Source organism: Coregonus lavaretus, assembly GCF_964263955.1.
Source record: "Coregonus lavaretus genome assembly, chromosome: 14".
Taxonomy (NCBI): domain Eukaryota; kingdom Metazoa; phylum Chordata; class Actinopteri; order Salmoniformes; family Salmonidae; genus Coregonus; species Coregonus lavaretus.
Genome location: NC_140001.1, coordinates 49,682,260 through 49,703,415, shown reverse-complemented (window position 1 = coordinate 49,703,415; position 21,156 = coordinate 49,682,260). Strand labels below are relative to the sequence as shown.

General features: G+C 41.0%; 1 protein-coding gene across 1 annotated transcript in view; it reads right to left on the bottom strand.

Moving 5' to 3' along the window:
* Positions 1 to 230: 230 nt before the first annotated feature.
* Positions 231 to 21,156, bottom strand: part of msh3 (mutS homolog 3 (E. coli)) — a 100,165-nt gene continuing 79,239 nt past the window's right edge. The window contains exons 22-24 of the mRNA XM_084177168.1: positions 11,789 to 11,915; positions 7,984 to 8,152; positions 231 to 1,483 (exon numbers count right to left, since the gene is read on the bottom strand). Of these exons, the coding sequence (XP_084033294.1) occupies positions 1,402 to 1,483; positions 7,984 to 8,152; positions 11,789 to 11,915 (378 nt within the window). The 3' untranslated portion in view covers positions 231 to 1,401. The remainder of the gene's footprint in view (positions 1,484 to 7,983; positions 8,153 to 11,788; positions 11,916 to 21,156) is intronic.

The following is a 21,156-nucleotide window of genomic DNA, read 5'->3' as shown; positions in this document are numbered from 1 at the left end:
TACTCTATCATTACTAAATATCAGTTTTATTTACTCTGAAATCTTTACATAGTGGAGCAGCACCCCTCTTATTTGGGAAGAAATAGTCCCCTGTAGCTCAGTTGGTAGAGCAAGGCGCTTGCAACGCCAGGGTTGTGGGTTCGTTTCCCACGGGGGGCCAGTATGAAAATGTATGCACTCACTAACTGTAAGTCGCTCTGGATAAGAGCGTCTGCTAAATGACTAAAATGTAAATGGAAGAACCCTGGCATAATGACCATATCTTGATTTTAAACGGTTTAAATGGGCACTTCCGATTTTTACTGTATTTCCCGGGTCTCATGGGATAAATATTAATTATTCCTGGTATTGAAACGTATTAATCCCTAGTCTGAATCAGCTGAGATACAGAATGCCTGAAAATATTCCTGTCTGTTTGTTCAATACATGAAGAGAGAGAGAGAGTGAGTGTGTGTGTGAGAGAATGAGCTAAAATGCTAAAACATGCTCCTCAAACTGTAGGAAACAGATAGGACGCATTTGACCATATTCATTCCTGTAGTCATGAAACTGGAGTTTTTAACAAACACACACAACCTCTGTGATCATCTGTCTACGTTAATCCACACAGCCAGTTTGTCCTCAGACCTGGGCCTGTATTCATAAAGCACTTCAGAGTAAGAGTGCTGATCTAGGTTTGTCCATGTAATGTTATTCATTATGATCGAATAAACTGATCATAGATCAGCACTCCTACACTGACACACTTTATGAATATGGGCCCTGGAATCACAGCAAGCCATGCCTATTAACGCTATGAGTTGCCTTAACCATAGATAGACTTCCTGTTTCTGCTGGTATTGACCAACAATCTGTGGTAACTGGGTACTTTTAGGTATTTACTTACTTCAACACAATTGAAAACTACCTGGTACCAAAGAAAAACAATATTATTAATTCATTATTATTTATGCACTGCTCTATAACGCACCTTGGATTGAATCCCGGCCAAAGACTGAGAAACCCTGAGAGATAACCTACGCTGGTCAGAGGAAGCAGACACACAAACATTGTAGTGATGGAGATGGCCATTGTGGTCCTAGCGGCCTTCAGCCAATCTTTGTTTCCGAAAAATCCAGGATCACTGTTCCATCTCTCTGCTGACTGGGTTTACAGATAGGTCTCGCATCACTGGCCCCGCTAATCCGCTGCGCACTTGCATGTGCTCAGGCATTTAATGGTGTGTGTGTCCATTTTCTATAGACACAGAGATGAATGCTGTTCCTCCTGTCCCCTCAGGGCTTTAGTCCTTCCTGGGTCAGGGCTAGAGAGAGTTTATGGAGAACATTACAGGGCCAACCAGGCTTAGTCACACAACGGCCAGGGATTTGTGTGTGCGTGCGTATTCGTGCATGCGTGTGATCAGGAGTTTAGCTGTACCCAGTCCAAAAGAGCCTTTCTGTCGTCGATGCGCCACAGTTCAGACAACAACCTCTTGCCCTTTCTAGAGAGAGAGAGAGAGAGAGGGAAAGAGAGAGAACGAGAGAGAGTGATAGAAGTGGGGTAGAGGAAGGGGGAACAGAATAAAAAAGTTGTTTTAATTCAATGCAATATAATTGGAGGCCAACAGAGAATCATATGGAATTATTTTAGTACAAATATTTCAGTCTTGAACTAAATCCATTTAGTGTGTTCTGAAAGTTTGCCCAATATCAAGCCCTCCGCCAGTTATGTAGATCTGAAAGGACTGATAAGTGTCCGCAATATGGTAGAATCAAGAGTACAGCCGGACCGGAGAGTCACATCAAAAATGCTACGTTCTGAAAAGTATGTTTTACACTCATGGATTTCTATTCCTTTGCTAGTACTGGTATGCAATTGCCATTTGGCGCTAGTTGCAGGTGGATATGTTACTAGATCCTTTAAAGGAATGGGCTGGTGTCAGGATGGTGGAACCTGCAAAAACCAGCCTGATTCTTTGAGAAAGATTTGGCCTTCTCTCACTAACATCAAGACACCGGTCCCCAGCGGTGAACTGTGCCTTGATGGTAGAGGAATGAGTGGCAAGCCAGTACTATTTTTCAACCCATGGGCTCTGACTGTCTGACACGAGACACACATTTCATATGGAGGGGATCACATTATGTGTGTGTGTGCCTCCGCTGACAGGTAATTCATATGGAGAGGATTAATAATAATATAATAATATGCCATTTAGCAGACGCTTTTATCCAAAGCGACTTACAGTCATGCGTGCATACATTTTTGTGTATGGGTGGTCCCGGGGATCGAACCCACTACCTTGGCGTTACAAGCGCCGTGCTCTACCAGCTGAGCTACAGAGGACCACATGATTAAAGAGGGAGACGGAGTAAACTAGCTCTGTATGCCATGGCCTGCTGGTTACCTGACACATGCACACGCACGCACACGTACACCCTGAGCAACAACCATCATCACAATTATAATATGTTAATTTCATTAGGGGAATTATAATTTCATCCTCCGCAATAGTTCAATCGGAGTTAGAAATTAAAATGAAAGAAAAATAAATCACTATTTTAGAAATAGCCAATAAAAATATTTATAAGGTAAAGAAAATACAATTTCTGAACATAAGCAGGAATATGATCTTTTACTTTTGAAGTGAGCCAACAAATACAGGTTAATCTCAAATAAAGCCTCCTACTTAAATGGCAAATAAACCTGGTAAACATCTTGCCGCCCTCATAAAATGAATACACGCCAAACCAGTTATAATTTAAAAAGATAAAGATACAAATGCTTTAATTAGAAAATATATTTCAGAAGAACAGAATACGAGTTGGCCTACTGTATGTTATCTGACTGTGCGCCATGCCATGGGCTGTAAGCTTGTTCATTTAGCTGACAAGATATGCTTAGAAGTCCCATGCCATTATTTTATATTATATGATTTTATAACAAGAAGAATATATTTGAACTTAGCTGAATAAAATAGAAAGGATATTTTTCCCATTCCAGACAAGTGCATAAAAGTGATAATTTGAAACAGGTCCTATATGCTACATTTAGAGTTATTTGGGAACTTTAGTTGTGAATTATACAAACCTAAGACTGTCTTAGAAATTGAAACATATGTTTTCCACTCAATTTCAACCTGTTGTTTAAATTCTTTCTTTAAACTGATCAATCACAGTGAGGTGAGTTTTAAAAGCAAGATACTGTTTTGTTGATAAGTGTTTGATGTGATGTTCAATTGCATTTGCATTGATGTCTGAGTGGTAAGAAGGACAATAGAGCCCTGAGTACCTGGCCATTAGCGTTAGCTAGTTGGGTACTACCAACGCATGTCCAGATTGCATAAAAGGAGTTTACATTGACTCAACAGTCACATGGAATTTTACTGCGGTCATGACTCATGAATGCCGGTGTGGTGGTAATACGGTCACCGCAACAACCCTAGTCTTACCAGATTATTATTTTTTTTAAGTATGTGGACACCTGCTCGTCGAACATGTCATTCCAAAATCATGGGCATTAATATGGAATTGGTCCCCCCTTTGCTGCTATAACAGCCTCCACTCTTCTGGGAAGGCTTTCCACTAGATGTTGGAACATTGCTGCTGGGACTTGCTTCCATTCAGCCACAAGAGCATTAGTGAGGTCGGGCACTGATGTTGGACGATTAGGCCTGGCTCGCAGTCGGCGTTCCAATTCATCCCAAAGGTGTTCGATGGGGTTGAGGTCAGGGCTCTGGGCAGGCCAGTCAAGTTCTCCACAACGATCTCGACAAACCATTTCTGTATGGACCTCACTTTGTGCACGGCGGCATTGTCATGCTGAAAAAGGAAAGGGCCTTCCCCAAACTGTTGCCACAAAGTTGGAAGCACAGATTCGTCTAGAATGTCATTGTATGCTGTAGCGTTAAGATTTCCCTTCAATGGAACTAAGGGCCCTAGCCCGAACCATGAAAAACAGCACCAGACCATTATTCCTCCTCCACCAAACTTTACAGTTGGCACTATGCATTGGGGCAGGTAGCATTCTCCTGGCATCCGCCAAACCCAGATTCGTCAGTCGGACTGCCAGATGGTGAAGCGTGATTAATCACTCCAGAGAACACATTTCTACTGCTCCAGAGTCCAATGGCGGCAAGCTTTACACCACTCCAGCCGACGCTTTGGCATTGCGCATGGTGGTCTTAGGCCTGTGTATTGTATTTGTATTTATTATGGATCCCCATCAGCTGCTGGCAAGACCTCTTCCTGGGGTCCAGCAAAATTAAGGGAGTTCATTCAATTTTAAAAACAATACATTCACAACAGATTTCACAACACATTAAGTGTGTGCCCTCAGGCCACTACTCTACTACCACATATCTACAACACAAAATCCATGTGTGCGTATGTTATCGTATGCATGTGTCTGTGCCTGTGTTTGTGTCTCTTCACGGTCCCTGCTGTTCCATAAGGTGTATTTGTATCTGTTTTTATCTGATTATACTGCTTGCATCAGTTATTTGAAGTGGAATAGAGTTCCATGTAGTCATGGCTCTATGTAGTACTGTGTGCCTCCCATAGTCTGTTCTGGACTTGGGGTCTGTGAAGAAACCTCTGGTGGCATGTCTTGTGGGGTATGCATGGGTGTCCGAGCTGTGTGCCAGTAGCTCAAACAGATTTCGGTGCATTCAACATGTCAATACCTCTCACAAATACAAGTAGTGATGAAGTCAATCTCTCCTCCACTGTGAGCCAGGAGAGATTGAAATGCATAGTATTAATGTTAGCTCTCTGTGTACATCCAAGGGCCAGCCGTGCTGCCCTGTTCTGAGAAAATTGCAAAATTCCTAAATCCCTCTTTGTGGCACCTGACCACACGACTGAACAGTAGTCCAGGTGTGACAAAACTAGGGCCTGTAGGACATGCCTTGTTGATATTGCTGTTAAGAAGGCAGAGCAGTGCTTTATTTTGGACAGACTTCTCCCCATTAGCTGCTGTTGTATCAATTTGTTTTGACCATGACAGTTTAAAATCCAGGGTTACTCAAAGCAGTTTAGTTACCTCAACTTGCTCAATTTCCACAAAATTTATTACAAGATTTAGTTGAGGTTAAGGGTTCAGTGAATGATTTGTCCCAAATACAATGCATTTAGTTTTTTAAATATTTAGGACTACCTTATTCCTTGCCACCCATTCTGAAACTAACTGCAGCTCTTTGTTAAGTGTTGCAGTCATTTCAGTCGCTGTAGTAGCTGACGCGTATAGTGTTGAGTCATCCACATACATAGACAAACTGGCTTTTTTCAAAGCCAGTGTTATGTCGTTAGTAAAGATTGAAAAAAGTAAGGGGCCTAGACAGCTGCCCTGGGGAATTCCTGATTCTACCTGGATTATGGTAGATAGGCTTCCATTAAACAACACCCTCTGTGTTCTGTTAGACAGGTAACTCTTTATCTACAATATAGCAGGGGGTGTAAAGCCATAACACATACGTTTTTCCAGCAGCAGACTGTGATCGATAATGTCAAAAGCCGCACTGAAGTCTAACAAAACAGCCCGCGCAATCTTTTTATTGTCAATTTCTCTCAGCCAATGCGTCATTTGTGTAAGTGCTGTGCTTGTTGAATGTCTTTCCCTATAAGTGTGCTGAAAGTCTGTTGTCAATTTGTTTACTGTAAAATAGCATTGTATCTGGTCAAACACCATTTTCCCCCAAACTTTACTAAGGGTTGGTAACAGGCTGATTGGTCGGCTATTTGAGCCAGTGAAGGGGGCTTTACTATTCATGGGTAGCGGAATTACTTTTGCTTCCCTCCAGGCCTGAGGGCACACACTTTCTAGTAGGCTGATATGGCAATAAAAGTGGCAATATCGTCTGCTATTACTCTCAGTAATTTTCCATCCAAGTTGTCAGACTCTGGTGGCTTGTCATTGTTGATAGACACCAATACTTTTTTCACTTCTTCCACACTTACTTTATGGAATTCAAAAATACAATGCTCTTCTTTCATAATTTGGTCTGCTATACTTGGATGTGTAGTGTCGGTGTTGTTGCTGGCATGTCATGCCTAAGTTTGCTAATCTTGCCAATGAAAACATAATTACCTGGCCATTAACTTGTAAGTCTTGTAAGTAATGATCTTGTTGTGAGTTTATTTTCCTGTAATAATGAATGTCAACTGTATACAGACATGTCGATAGACGTAGAATAAACCAGCCTTTAGTCTTTAAATCTTTTGTTGTTTAGTACACACCTACTCACTGTTTAGCACATGGCCTCACTTGTGAATCCTTAAAGAGATGGGTGGGGCTAAGGCTTAAGAGAGTGTGAACGATGCTTAATGGGTGTAGACAAAGAAGAGCTCTCCAGTAGGTGTACCTAAACATTCAAGGGCCATTTTCTCAAAAGTGGGGTTACAAGTTTATCAACTTTCAAAGCAGAATTACTCAACTGTAGTGTGTGATATACCATTTTCTAGCTCTGAGTCTCTACTTTTATCCAATGTAAAAAACACTCTTTCTTAAGACCGAATCGAGCCGGTCGGTCACATATAGCTTGTTTTTGGTCGCAGGTTCAGGAATGGCTGAAGAATTGCAACATTTACCTGGAGCTAACTCTGCAAATAGCACTGCTGGGTGATTTGAAAAGTCATAGTCAATCGATCAATAATATAATAATACTCTTATCAAAAAAATGTATCTTTAATTTACAATCTGTAGAAACTATGAGAATAGAAAGGTTCAGAACTTTTATGAAACATCACAACGGAAAAATATATGGCAGCTAGGAATCAAAACTGGATGGTCTTCAGAGATAGATAGTAGGGGTTGGGGTAGCTGAAGGCTGGGACTAAAAACAAACAAAAGATAACTCATGTAAAATATACTGTTTCCGTAAGAATGTATATAGTATGTATAAGCTGGAAGTAGAAGCCTAAGTATTGTTGTCTATTAGTTTACTCCAATTAGGGGAGGGGTTAGGGGAAAATAATAATAAAGGAAAATATATTTAAAAACAATAACATTTAAAATAATATATTTACCCCCCAAAATATATGGGGGATTGGAAATGATGCAGACAATGAAATTGATAGAAGCCACAATCTATCTGTAATATTAAAGCTGATCTACCCCCACCCCCCAAAAAACTATGACTCAATAATTCATGCTGTCTTGGAATGCTAAAGTCCAAATGTTATAAGCAGAGTTTAAAAAGTTGGCTGTCAGAAGTATTACAATGTAAATTTACATTTAATCCGTCTGTCTGTATATTTCAAGACATGGCATATGAGGGTGCAGTGAGATGCCCGATGGGTTGGACGATACTTTTCACATTAATCATCTTGAAAAAAAGTATACTTAACTGGAAATCAACCAATCCTACACGGTTAATACAATGGAAAGGTCAAATGCTTTATTATCTAAATGTTGAAAGGGCGACGAGGAAGAAACAAAAGGGTGCAGTTTGAGGCCATGTGGTGGAGAGTGATACGGGTGCTGGAGATGGTGGTGTGAGCAGGTGGGTCTGGGCAGGGGTGATGTTGTGGATATTTGTGTGCACCTGTATATTGTTGTTTGTATGTGTATGTTTTGTATTGTAGAAATATTTGTTACAAAAAAAAAAAATCTAGTTCTTACACCATTGCTTTTCACTCAGAAAGGCATACGATTAGAAGGCGAAAACCTGCACATTGTTAGTTTGCTGACATCAAATATACACCTCTTCTAAATAGAATGTATACAAATACATTATTGGTCTGCACACAGACTGTGTGATTCATTCACACACAGGTGACTAAGAGCGTCGTACATACACATCTGTACTATACCACTGGAAGAGAGTACTCTAGCACTATACTATACAAGTAATTGGAAGAGTGTTATGGTTAGAGAAAAGGGAAACCTGATATTTTAGCTTAATTTAAAAAAGTTTCACAGAAGTGTTCTCATCCTCAGTCATCGGACTACTCATCCGAAAGAGTGTCCCACCGTGTGGGACAGTGTGTGTCTTTGTATGCGTACCTCCGGGCATCGATGGTGTTCTCTAGTTCCTGTGCTTTGCGTGCGGCGACGCGGAGTACAGCTTCTGGAATCTCAGCCAATCGGGCAACGTTCAGCCCATAGCTCTGCCCAGCCGCCCCCTCAGTCAGCTGGTATAGGAAGGTGATGAACTCGGGCTGCACCTCACCATCTACACACACGCACACCCAAAAGGTATAAACACATCTGCCCTATGGTTAGCCTTACTGGACTTAAGTCAACCGTCCTAACTAACCCTTAACTAGCCCACAGCATGGGTTGAACTAGACACAAGGTTATTTCTATAAATAATGGGGCCAATGTGTGACATTGTTTCATTGTTTTGAAACCAAAATAAAAAGGAGTTTTATGCAGTTCCCCATGTGTAGTTAGAGGAATAATAGTGAATATATGCAAATCCACCTCTACAACAACATAGGCCTAGGACTACACATCCTTCAAGCAGGGTTCATACAGACATTGGCAAGTCAAATTCAAGGACTTTCAGGGACTTTTTCAAGTACTTAATTTTAATGTTCAAGGACCTCAATGTTATACAATTGTAAACTTTATATAATTGTACATACACCGAGTATACAAAACATTAAGAACACCTGCTCTTTCCATGACTGACTGACCAGGTGAAAGCTATGAGCCCTTATTGATGTTACTTGTTAAATCCGCTTCAATCAGTGTAGATGAAGGGGAGGAGACAGGTTAAAGGATTTTTAAGCCTTGAGACAATTGAGAAAATGATTGTGTTTGTGTGCCATTCAGAGCAAGACAAAATATTTAACTGCCTTTGAACAAGGTATGGTAGTAAGTGCTCGGTGCACCGGTTTGTGTCAACAACTGCAACGCTGGTTGCAGGACATCCAGCCAACTTGACACAACTAAAGGAAGCATTGGAGTCTACATGGGCCAGCATCCCTGCAGAGTGCAACTCAATATTAGGAAGTTGTTCTTAATGTTCGGTATACTAAGTCTATAGGGCCTAATATATAATGAACACAAATATAAACGCAACATGTAAAGTGTTGGTCTCATGTTTCATGAAATGAAATAAAAGACCCCAGAAAAAGCTTATTTCTCTGAACTTTTGTGCACAAATTTGTTTACATCCCTGTTAGTGAGCATTTCTCCTTTGCCAAGATAACCCATCCACCTGACAGGTGTGGCATATCAAGAAGCTGATTAAACAGCATGATCATTACAGAGGTGCACCTTGTGCTGGGGACAACAAAAGGCCATTTAAAAATGTGCAGTTTTGTCACACAACAGAATGTCACAGATGTCTCAGGTTTTGAGGAAGCATGTAATTGTGACGCTGACTGCAGGAATGTCCACCAGAGCTGTTGCCAGAGAATTGAATGTTAATTTCTCTACCATAAGCCACCTCCAACGTCATTTTAGAGAATTTGTCAGTACGTCCAACCGGCCTCACAACCGCAGACAACGTGTTACCATGTCAGCCCATGACCTCCACATCTGGCTTCTTCACCTGCAGGATCGTCTGAGACCAGTCTCCCGGACAGCTGATGAAACTGTGGATTTGCTCAACCAAAGAATTTCTGCACAACCTGTCAGAAGCCGTCTCAGGGAAGCTCATCTGCATGTTCATCGTCCTCACCAGGGTCTTGACCTGACTGCAGTGCGGCTTCGTAACCGACTTCAGTGGGCAAATGCTCACTTTCGATGGCCACTGGCACGCTTGAGAAGTGTGTTGTTCATGGATGAATCCCGGTTTCAACTGTACTGGGCAGTTTATCGATGGAAATTTGAATGCACAGATGTGACGAGATTCTGAGGCCCATTGTCGTGCCATTCATCCGCCGCCATCACCTCATGTTTCAGCATGATATTGTACGGCCCCATGTCGCAAGTATCTGTACACAATTCCTGGAAGTTGAAAATGTCCTAGTTCTTCCATGGCCTGTATACTCACCAGACATGTCACCCATGAAGCATGTTTAATATGCTCTGGATCGACGTGTACTACAGCGTGTTCCAGTTCCCGCAAATATCCAGCAACTTCGCACAGCCATTGAAGAGGAGTGTGACAACATTCCACAGGTCACAGTCAACAGCCTAATCAACACAATGTGAAGGAGATGTGTCGTGCTGCATGAGTTAAATGGTGGTCACACCAGATACTGACTGGTTTTCTGATCCACGCCCCAACCATTTTTTAAAGGCACCTGTGACCAACAGATGCATATCTGTATTCACAGTCATGTGAAATCCATAGATTAGGGCCCAATGAATTAATTTCAAATGACTGATTTCCTATTCTGAACTGTAACTCAGTAAAATCTTTGAAAATGTTGCGTTTATATTTTTGTTCAGTTTAGAACCCCCCCCCCACACACACCCCAAAAAGCATGCAAAAAGTGTCAAATAATGAGGCCATTACCATTTTAAGAATAATGCATTTTTAAAATCCCTTGCTAATGCATTGATATTCAAATTATTATTACATTCTAAAATACGTGAGAATAATGTGGACATTGCCTAGCTAAATAGATAGGCTACAGAAAAATCGCCATGCATGTATCCAATGTGGCAGACGCAGGCACACATAATAAAGCCTATGTTCATGAATAGCAGTAGCATTAATCTCATCATCGCCGTTTTTATAATGAGAAAGAAACCGAAAAACAGGTTCCTTTTGTAATGGAAGGATTTGTATGGAAAGCCAAGTTGAAGCCAACATTAGATGTTGTCGTCCTCATAATAACCAAACATGGTTTTACCGCAACAGAGTAGAGCAACACCCTTCAATTGAAGCGGCGGGAAACCAACTAAAGTGGCCACATCTCCCACTGGCTGAATCAACGTTGTTTCCACGTAATTTCAATGAAATTACGTTGAACCAAGGTGGAATAGACATTGCATTGACGTCTGTGCCCTGTTGGCGCTCACAAAACATAATGAAATGAATCACAGATAATTATAAGGGAGCAGGATAACCTATAAATTGGCTACAATAATTACAAAGACTTTTCAAGCACCAAATTGAGGAAATCTCTGATTTTAAAAGTAGGCCTATTCCTGTACTTGAATTTCTGAGCCCCAAATTCAAGTAGGCTACTTCAAGCCCTTTGTATTGTTTAAAATGGCAGGAAACCAAAATGTATTTGATGATGTGTGAAATTATCACACTGTAATTACACAGCTCGACACCAAATGCTCATCCAACAAGTTTTATGCATAATTATTGAAGAACCACGTTAATGACAGTAGCGATTTAAGTTGTAAGTATCAAGGTAAGGTGACTCGGTTAGAAGCATTCGATTTTGCAAATCGCATACAATATTTTGGATTTGTATACCCATGAAAACTGTTTTAACGCCTTTACATAAGTAGACACGAAATGTTATGCAGTTACACACACTGCATTTCCGAGATCTCTATACAAAAACAATCCGACAGCTAGATCCTGGATTCTTACAGGGTTCAAGTTCAATGTCTAATTTAACAGATTCATGCTTAATATACGATATAACGACAATTTACACTGCCATAAATGCAAGGACAGAAAAGTTGTGTTTTATGTCACTCGATTCTGGACAAATCCATCAAGACACCAACCATGAGAAAGGGTTAAACATAGGTTTTAAATCAACTCGTGAATTGAATATAGCCATGTTCCCCCCTTGAATCTTAATGTAATGACAAAAATATTATTATCAATGATTTATCAACAGCTGTAACAAGTTGTCAAGTGTAGGAAATCCTCACTGGTGCCCTTGTTTACAGAAAGACCCACAAGCATGTACACACATATACATACACACCACCAGCGTACCGTCTGTGGCGATGTCTGGTTCATTGAGTAGGAAGGCCATGTGGAAGTTGCCTACATGCTGAGGATACACCCGCTCCAGCTCACACAGAGGAGGGTAGTGGGTCACAAACAGAGTTAGAGACTTCACCTGAGAGAGGTAAGGGGGAGGAGAAAGGGATGAAGATAGAGAGAGGGAGGGAGAAAGAGAGATAGAGACAAAGGGAGAGCAAGAGAGAGAGGTCAACCATTCAACAGTAAGTGAACAATCATATTTTCAATTTCATTGAGATCATCTGTATAAATAAAAAGAAAAGTGCACGGCCCTTTTCAGTCATTCAATCAACCCAGGTAATCATTTTTCTTCATGCTATTGCTTTACACTTATTGTGAAACCTGGTTAGAGGCTCTGACTGAGCTCTGAGACACAGAGGGAGGAGCGACAGGGAGGAGTCAACTTTTCTTGACCTGAAGAGAGGAGCTTTGTACTGGGGAGCTTACTACCTGTATCATAGCCAGCACTATAAATACGTGTGTATGTGTGCCAATTTGTGTACCTTGGTTAACCTGCTGTCTGATGTTTAAGGTAAAAGGCCACTATAGCACTATGGGCTGGTTTCCCAGACACAGGTTATGCCTAGTCCTGGAGTAAAAATCTATTTAAACTGAGAATCTCCATTGAGCAGTTATTTCAGTCCAGAACTAGGCTCAATCTGTGTCCGGGAAACCGGCCCTATAACACCCAGTGGTGTATCCTAAGGTCAACAACAGATTGCCAGGACAACCACACCTGCCCTCCTGATGACACTCAGAGGTTAGAGGTCAGGGTACAGGGTGGGGCCACTCATCTAATAGAACTCACTGTAGTCTAACGGGTTGGTATTGTGGTATTAATTGTAATAACAGCAAGCCATTTCCAGAGCCAAATTCCAGAACCAGTTCTCACTTGTGCTAGCTATGTAACATTATTATGTTAACAGGCTGTCAAAGGAGATTAGTGCTAGGCTGGAACTAAAGCCTGCACACCATGTATCTCACCAGGACCAGGTGGGAGAAAGAACACTTCAGTGCTGGTTCTGACTGCCAACATAACTCCTCTGAGCTCTCTCTTTCTCTGAGTCTCTGGGAGAGCTTTGCTATGGCAACCACAGTGTCTCTCTCTTTCTCTCTCTCTCCTCACTCCCTCTCCAAGTCCCCAGAGAAAGAGAGAGAACGTTGAGCTTCAAGGCTGTCTGTCCACAATGCTCCATTCAGAGTGTTAGGTAACAAGACAGATACATAACTACAATCTACCTCACAGGTGAGCATAGGAGATCGGGACAGACTGGTTACTATGACAACCAGGACTCCTGTTCTGATGCAGACTCATGTCGGATGGTGATGAGGGTGATGATAATGGTGAGGAAAAGAAGGAGCAGGAAGAGGGGGTGGTGGTGATGGTAGTGTGTGTATGGACTGGAAATCACAGAAATAATGTAGCTACCTAGCATTTCTTACTAAATGAAGGAGAAGTAAAAGCCCTGAAACAATGCCATGTTTCTGTCTTTTTATAAACTCCCTCCTTTGAAGTTGTTCAAACAAATCAATGCTATTACACAACAGGTCGTTAGCCTGTGCTTTTCTAGCCAAACCACCGCCAAAAACAGCTTAGAAAGGCATTAGCTGCAACTTAAACATTTACAATTCCCCCCCAATTTATATAACATGAACATTCAGTTCCAACTATTTATTTTGTAAAACATGAAACCTTGAGAGCTCTCTCATGGAAAACTGTTTTTGTTTTACAAATGTGGATAGTGTTAAAGAGCAAATGCCCCTAAACCTCTAATTTAGAAAACAGCCTATGTAGCATCGATATGAGTCAAACATTTATTCTGTTAAAATTGACTACAGAGTGTAAATAGGATAATTTTGGTCATGAAGTCAGTCTCGTCCAAAACAAAGTTTTGTACCCGAGTATGTCACAACAGAAATGTTGGGTTCATTCCAATGCTGCCCACATGCCCACAGCTGGCAGCACACAAGTAATTATCAATTCGGAGTGCAGCTGCACGTGACCCAATCGTAATACCTGTGGTGAATATGGTTTGACTTTGGATATCCCTTTGGGGCTAGTTAGGGACCGTCAGTAAATTACACAATGTAAATGGGACAATATGTTAAAATTCCAATAGCTCCAAATTTCAAAGACTTAAAAACCTCAATCCAACTATAAATTGTAGAAATTCATATACAAATATTGAAAGTATTTAATGAGAAAACTAAAAGGTGTGCAACACACACACCCTCCAGGACATCTATAGCACCCGGTGTCACAGCCAGGCCAAGAAGATCATCAAGGACCTCAGCCACCTGAGCCACAGCCTGTTCAACCCTCTACCATCTAGAAGGCGGAGACAGTATAGGTGCATCAATGTTGGGACCGAGAGACTGATAAACAGCTTCGATCTACAGGCCATCAGACTGTTAAACATTCATCACTAGCCGGCTTCAGCCCAGTAACCTGCCCTGAACCGTAGAGACTGTCACTAGCCGGCTACCACCCAGCACTCTATCCTACATCTCAGAGACTGCTGCCCACTGGTCAAGGACTTTAATAATGTTTACATACTGTTTTACCCACTCTATATGTACATGAGTGTACAAAACATTAGGAACACCTGCTCTTTCCATGACATAGACTCACCAGGTGAATCCAGGTGAAAGCTATGATCCCTTACTGATGTCACTTGTTAAATCCATTCAGTCAGTGTAGATGAAGGGGAGGAGACAGGTTAAAGAAGGATTTTTAAGCCTTGAGAAAATTGAGACATGGATTGTGTATGTGTGCCATTCAGAGGGTGAATGGGCAAGACAAAAGATTTAAGTGCCTTTGAACGGGGTATGGCAGTAGGTGCCAGGCGTACCGGTTTGAGTGTGTCAAGAACTACAACACTGCTGGGTTTTTCACACTCAACAGTTTCCCGTGTGTATCAAGAATGGTCCACCACCCAAAGGACCTCCAGCCAACTTGACACAATGCTTTTGACACCTTTTAGAGTCCATGCCCCGACGAATTGAGGCTGTTCTGAGGGCAAAATATTAGGAAGGTGTTCCTAATGTTTTGTACACTCCGTGTATATACAGTATTCTAGTCATGGTTCATCCTATATAATTACTGGTGTACACACCTTTTCTATTAACATACTGTCTACACGCACCATTCACATACATATACTGTATATTTATTAATATAAAAAACAGTTTTAAGTGAAATATTAGCTTCTGTCAAAAGCTAAATTTGACCTATGCACTAACAAGGCTTTTCAGCTAAGCAGCTTGACTATTGTGCTAGAGTACTGTAGCTTTAATGATCTACTGTACTTCAACAACAGATGTAATCACATTGAATGGGTTGATTAGGATTCAAACCTTCTCTCAAACAGCCTAATACATACCCTTATTGATGTCACCTGTTAAAATCACTTCAATCAGTGACGATTATTGGGAGGAGACAGGTTAAAGAAGGATTTTTAAGACTTGAGACATGGATTGTGTTTGTGTGCCATTCAGTGGGGGAATGGGCAAGACAAAAGATGCAAGTTCCTTTGAATGGGGTATGGAAGTAGGTGCTAGGCACACCAGTTTGAGTGTGTCAAGAACTACAACGCTGTTTTTTTCATGCTCAACAATTTCCCAAGAATGGTCCACCAATTCAAAATTGATTAAATATTTTTTTCCCCCCTCACCCATCTACACACAATACCCCATAATGACAAAGTGAAAACATGTTTTTTTGAAATTTTAGCAAATGTATTGAAAATGAAATACAGAAATATCTAATTTACATAAGTATTCTTCACACCCCTGAGTCAATACATGTTAGAATCACCTTTGGCAGTGATTATAGCTATGAGTCTTTCTGGGTAAGTCTCTAAGAGCTTTTTATACCTGGATTGTACCCCCACATTTCTTTTCAAGCTCTGTCAAGTTGGTTGTTGATCCTTGCCATACAGCCATTTTCAAGTCTTCCCATAGATTTTCAAGCTGATTTGAGTCAAAACGTAATTAGGCCACGCAGGAACATTCAATGTCGTCTTGGTAAGCAACTCCAGTGTAGATTTGGCCTTGTGTTTAATGTTATTATCCTGCTGAAAGGTGAATTCTCCCAGTGTCTGTTGGAAAGCAGACTGAACCAGGTTTTTCTCTAGGATTTTGCCTGTGCTTAGCTCTAGTCCATTAATTTTTATCCAACAAAAAAAATCCTTAGTCCTTGCCGACGACAAGCATACCATAACATGATGCAGCCACTACCATGCTTGAAAATATGAAGAGTGGTACTCAGTGATGCTTTGTGTTGGATTTGCCCCAAACATAACACTTTGTATTCAGGACAAAGTTAATTGCTTTGCCACATTTTTTGCAGTTTTATTTTAGTGCCTTATTGCAAACAGAATGCATGTTTTGGAATATTTTTTATTATGTACAGGCTTCCTTCTTTTCACTGTCAATTAGGTTAGTATTGTGGAGTAACTACAATGTTGTTGATCCATCCTCAGTTTTCTATTACAGCCATTCAACTCTGTAACTGTTTTAATGTCACCATTGGCCTCATGGTGAAATCCCTGGGTGGTTTCCTTCCTCTCTGGCAACTGAATTAGGATGGACACCTGTATCTTTGTAGTGACTGGGTGTATTGATACACCATCCAAAGTGTAATGAATAACTTCACCATGCTCAAAGGGATATTCAATGTCTGCTTTTGTATTTTTATTGCTTTTGTATCTACCAATAGGTGCCCTTCTTTGCAAGGCATTGGAAAAACTCCCTGGTCTTTGTGGTTGAATCTGTGTTTGAAATTCACTGCTCGACTGAGGGACCTTACAGATAATTGTATATGTGGGGTATAGAGATGAGGTAGTCATTTCAAATACTATTATTGCACACAGAGTGAGTCCATGCAACTTATTTTGTGACTTGTTAAGCAAATTTTTACTCAGAACTTATTTAGGCTTGCCATAACAAAGGGATTGAATACTTATTCACTCATTTCCGCTTAACATTTTTACTTAATTTGTAAACATTTCTAAAAACATAATTCCACTTTGACATTATGATGTATTGTGTTTAGGCCAGTGACACCCAAAAAATAATACATTCAGGCTGTAAAAACAAAATGTGGAAAAAGTCAAGGAGTGGGAATACTTTCTGAAGGCACTGTACGTAAATATGTTTTAGTTATTGGGTTCGGGGGCCCTTTGATCTTTCTAGAAAATGCCAAGGGCCGTCCAGCTGGTGGCTGATCTTAACCAGGTCCGACATGTCAGTGCTAACCAGAGCAAAGTGCCAGCACCGGTTGGTCTCAACCAGGTTTCTTATGAAGACGCAGTGACGACCAATACAGCACAGCTTGGAACACTGCTCGTCCAATCAGCATCCAGGATCCAAACAATCCATTTTACAATTATAATTTGTACACTGCAAATTGACCGCAAAGACCCCCAACTGATAGTATTTCACAAAAACATAATAATTTCTTATCTTGATTACTTGATACGATCACATATGCCTTAACAGTCTTTTATGGCGCCAGTTGGGGAATCCTGATACACAGTCAAGTTAGTTCAGACAGTATGACTGGGAGAGGTAGTTGAGTCCAAATGTAAGATTAGAAGGGATTTGGGGGATGGGTGACGGTTTGCTAGGAGTTAGTAGAGCTCTTTTTTAAAATATTTTCTTAGTAGTACAGGATTAGGTAGGAGAGTTTAGTTTTTCTTAATATTTGTTTCTTTATTCATTTAGTCGGTAAGCTGTGATTGACTACACACTCCAGTACAGTAGGTGGCGGCATGCACCTCTAACGTTTGTTTGCGGACCGCCATAATACCATAGAAGAAGAAGGCCGGGATCATTTTATGCATAGGTGAGTTACCATATTGTAACGATAGGACATCGTCGTAAGGAGATTGGACATTCAATACAGGTACAATAATCCTAACTGAAATAGCCAACTAGCCATTATGTTGAGGTTAGAATTATCTAAGGTAAAAAGTTGTTGCTTTGTTTGTTGAAACTGTCGCTGGGCAGTAATTGCAATTGCGGGCCGCAATTCGGGGCGATCCTGCATGTGGGCATTCCTGCATCTGCAGGAACCCCTCTTTATACTTCTATTGGTTCATTTTTAACCTAGGAAGCTCCAGTAGGTGGCGGTAATAGTGGCGGTCATGCACCATAACATTGGATGCCAACTGCCGATAAACCCCGCAGAAGAAGAGGCGGGAGTGACAACGCCGGTAGCTAGCTAGATAGGTTCAGAGCAGGAGGGATATGTAGCTGGCTAGCTAACGATAGCTAAGACACCAGTAGACAGTGTCCTTCGCCTATCAGGCACTGTTTTCCCACAGTTCTGTTAACGACAGCGAGGGCAGGAGTGAAGAATAATAATAAAATAATAATAATAATAATATGCCATTTAGCAGACGCTTTTATCCAAAGCGACTTACAGTCGTGCGTGCATACATTTTTGTGTATGGGTGGTCCCGGGGATCGAACCCACTACCTTGGCGTTACAAGCGCCGTGCTCTACCAGCTGAGCTACAAAGAACACTGTGTGCTAGCTATTTAGTGGGGGAGATTTTTTAACACCTGTAACTGCCAATTCCTGAAATTTATAGCAAAAAATACTCAATTAGGGTGGCCTTAAATGATAAAAAAGAAAGTAAATAACAAAAAAAAAAAAAAAAAAAAAAAAAAAAAAAAATATTTTACATAGTGGTGCAGCCAGTCCACAAGATAGCGCAGCGCCCCGCTTACATTCTTTGGGGAGAACCCTGCATTCACAGGAGAAGGAGAGGAAGAGGATCAGCAATTACCCGCAATGGATGTCACCAACAATGAGAAGTAGGATACACCTGCAGTCAGACTGTTAATAGGAGGGTGTGTGTGGATGTGGGTGGTCTTTATCTAATTTCTCACTGATAATTTCTGTCATGCAATGATCCCTCCTTCCCCCTCTCTCTCTCCCTACCCTTTCCATCTTTCTCTCTCCCCCTTTAATTCTCTATCTCCCAGTGTGAAGGCTGTGTTTAATGAGCTCCACAACACTCTCATGGCCATCAATGAGCAGGACAAACTGCACTGGTGGAATAACACCCACAGACCGGGCATGCCCAATGACTGGCCTCAGTTCAAGGTGCGACACAACACACAGCAGGCTAATGGAAGTTACTGGGGCCTAATGGAGTGTACTGTAATATAGGATGATGTAGACTTCAGCCCCTTTGTTATTGTCAGAGAGTCTAATGTAGTGAACAGTGTTACAAGCTAATGTAGCAGACTGTATAACAGTAGTTTCAAGTTTTATTAGTCATATGTACGGGATACACATACTTGTAGGTTCCTTCTCGACAATGCAACAACAATAAGAAATAAAAGTTAAGAATATGAACATAAAGTAAATGGCCCAGTAGAATATAAAAGATTTTAGCATAAGTATAATATAGGAAGGCACAATTTATAGTCAAATATTTACACGTGTTTTGGGGAAGAGGGGATTGGGGGTACATTTTAAAATTGTGCAGTATTTAGCACTCATAATAAGAGTCTGGTAGCAGCAGCTGTGATGTGTGTGTGGATGTGTGTATGTCTGTGTGGGTGTGTACGTGAGTGCATGTTTGCTAAGTTGCAGAGAATCAGAGCAGGTGGTCAGTCCAGTGTTCAAGTGTTCAGCAGTCTGATGGCTTGTAGATAGTAGTGTATGGTCCAACAATGTGACCATTATTGGAGACTGCTGGAGGGTTATATATTGGAACGATCTGCCTTGTCGTTCAATGGAGTCTAATGAAACCTCTCTTTCAGGAGTGGGCACCAGAAAATAAAAGCAAATAAGGGAAGAAAGAGGTAGAGGCACAGCAACACACAGATGTGAGCATGTCTCCATCTGTCTTTATGACCTCATGCTACAGTACAATGCCATCTCAATTATGTTAAGTAGTTGGAGTCATTCAGTACTCACCATCTCATGATGAATCATCAATTCCTAATTACTGATTGGTTTGTTTATTTTTTGTAGATAGTGTTAGTGTGTGGTTGATTTACAGTTATGTCTCATCTGTCTGTGTGTGTGTGTGTGTCTGTGTGTTAGTGTTGTCACGATACCAGAATTTTGACTTCGATACAGATACCAGGTTTAGTATCACAATACGCGCCACCATCACGATCCACAATACCAAAACGATACCAAAGCAACAAAAAAAGGCATATTAGCCAAAGTCACAGAATGGTACTTGATCGAGACAGATAAACTCAGCTACTGCTCTGTTCAATCATTAGGCATCTTTTGAGTTCAATATCATTACATTAGCATTTTTTGACATTAGCATTTTTCTGTGACAGCCATGTATGCATTAATGAATAAATTATACAATCATACAATCAATTTGACTTTGTTTTTACCAATCTAACTACATAATGGTAATCATTTATTTGAATGGTAAATCTATATTGATAAACTGGGTAAATCAAGATGTAGCCTAGACCTATCCACAATACAGGTGAATGCATATTCAATAGGAGTGTGTGCATGCATTGAGTTATTGAGCTTATTTCATGTGGCCACAGATCACAAGCGATCTGTTTCCCTTCCATTTGGGACTTATTTTATTGTACTGATCAACAACATTTGCATAGATGTAACGTCTTTTATAAAAATGTGTCCACTCTCTCTTTAACCAATAATGACGTAATTCACGAAGTGGTCAATTCGCTGAGGCAATAGATCATCTTCGGGAGAGACCGAATAAGTGAATGAATAAAGTTTTTGGTGTCAATCAGCTTTGAAATCAGCATATTTTGCATTATGGTTTACAAACAAAGTACTAAGGTAGTGAATTGATGTTAGCTTTAGCTGTCAGCTAGCAAGGAAAGTTAGCCTACAAAGCTGGAAGCTACCAGTATCATCTTCCATGGTAAAGTGTTCTAGTCTGTATGGACATTGTTTTGTGAACAGTAATGAACAGTTTCATACATTTCTACATGCCGTGTCGCTACATTCAAGTGTGTTAACTTCTGTGCATCTTGAGTGGGGAGCTAACATGATGTAGCCCAGACTCCAAGTGCAGGCTAGCAATGAGTAAGTGGAGCAGGCAAGGTGAGCGCTATAATAAAGGGTCGGCGTCGCTGATAGACAGGCTTGATCTGACACACATATTTGACAGAAGTACCGAAAGTAACACAGACACAGCGATTCACAGACACGCTGTGCACAGTGCTGTAGCAGTGGGACAGAGGAGACGGCAACAGAGGGGGGCTTCGTCCTGAGCCCTATACTACGAATCAGGTTTGAGGAGTTAGCGAGGTAACTTTGGTCAACTTGGGACAACCGAGACAGTGGCTCACCTTTTAGCCAGGTACAT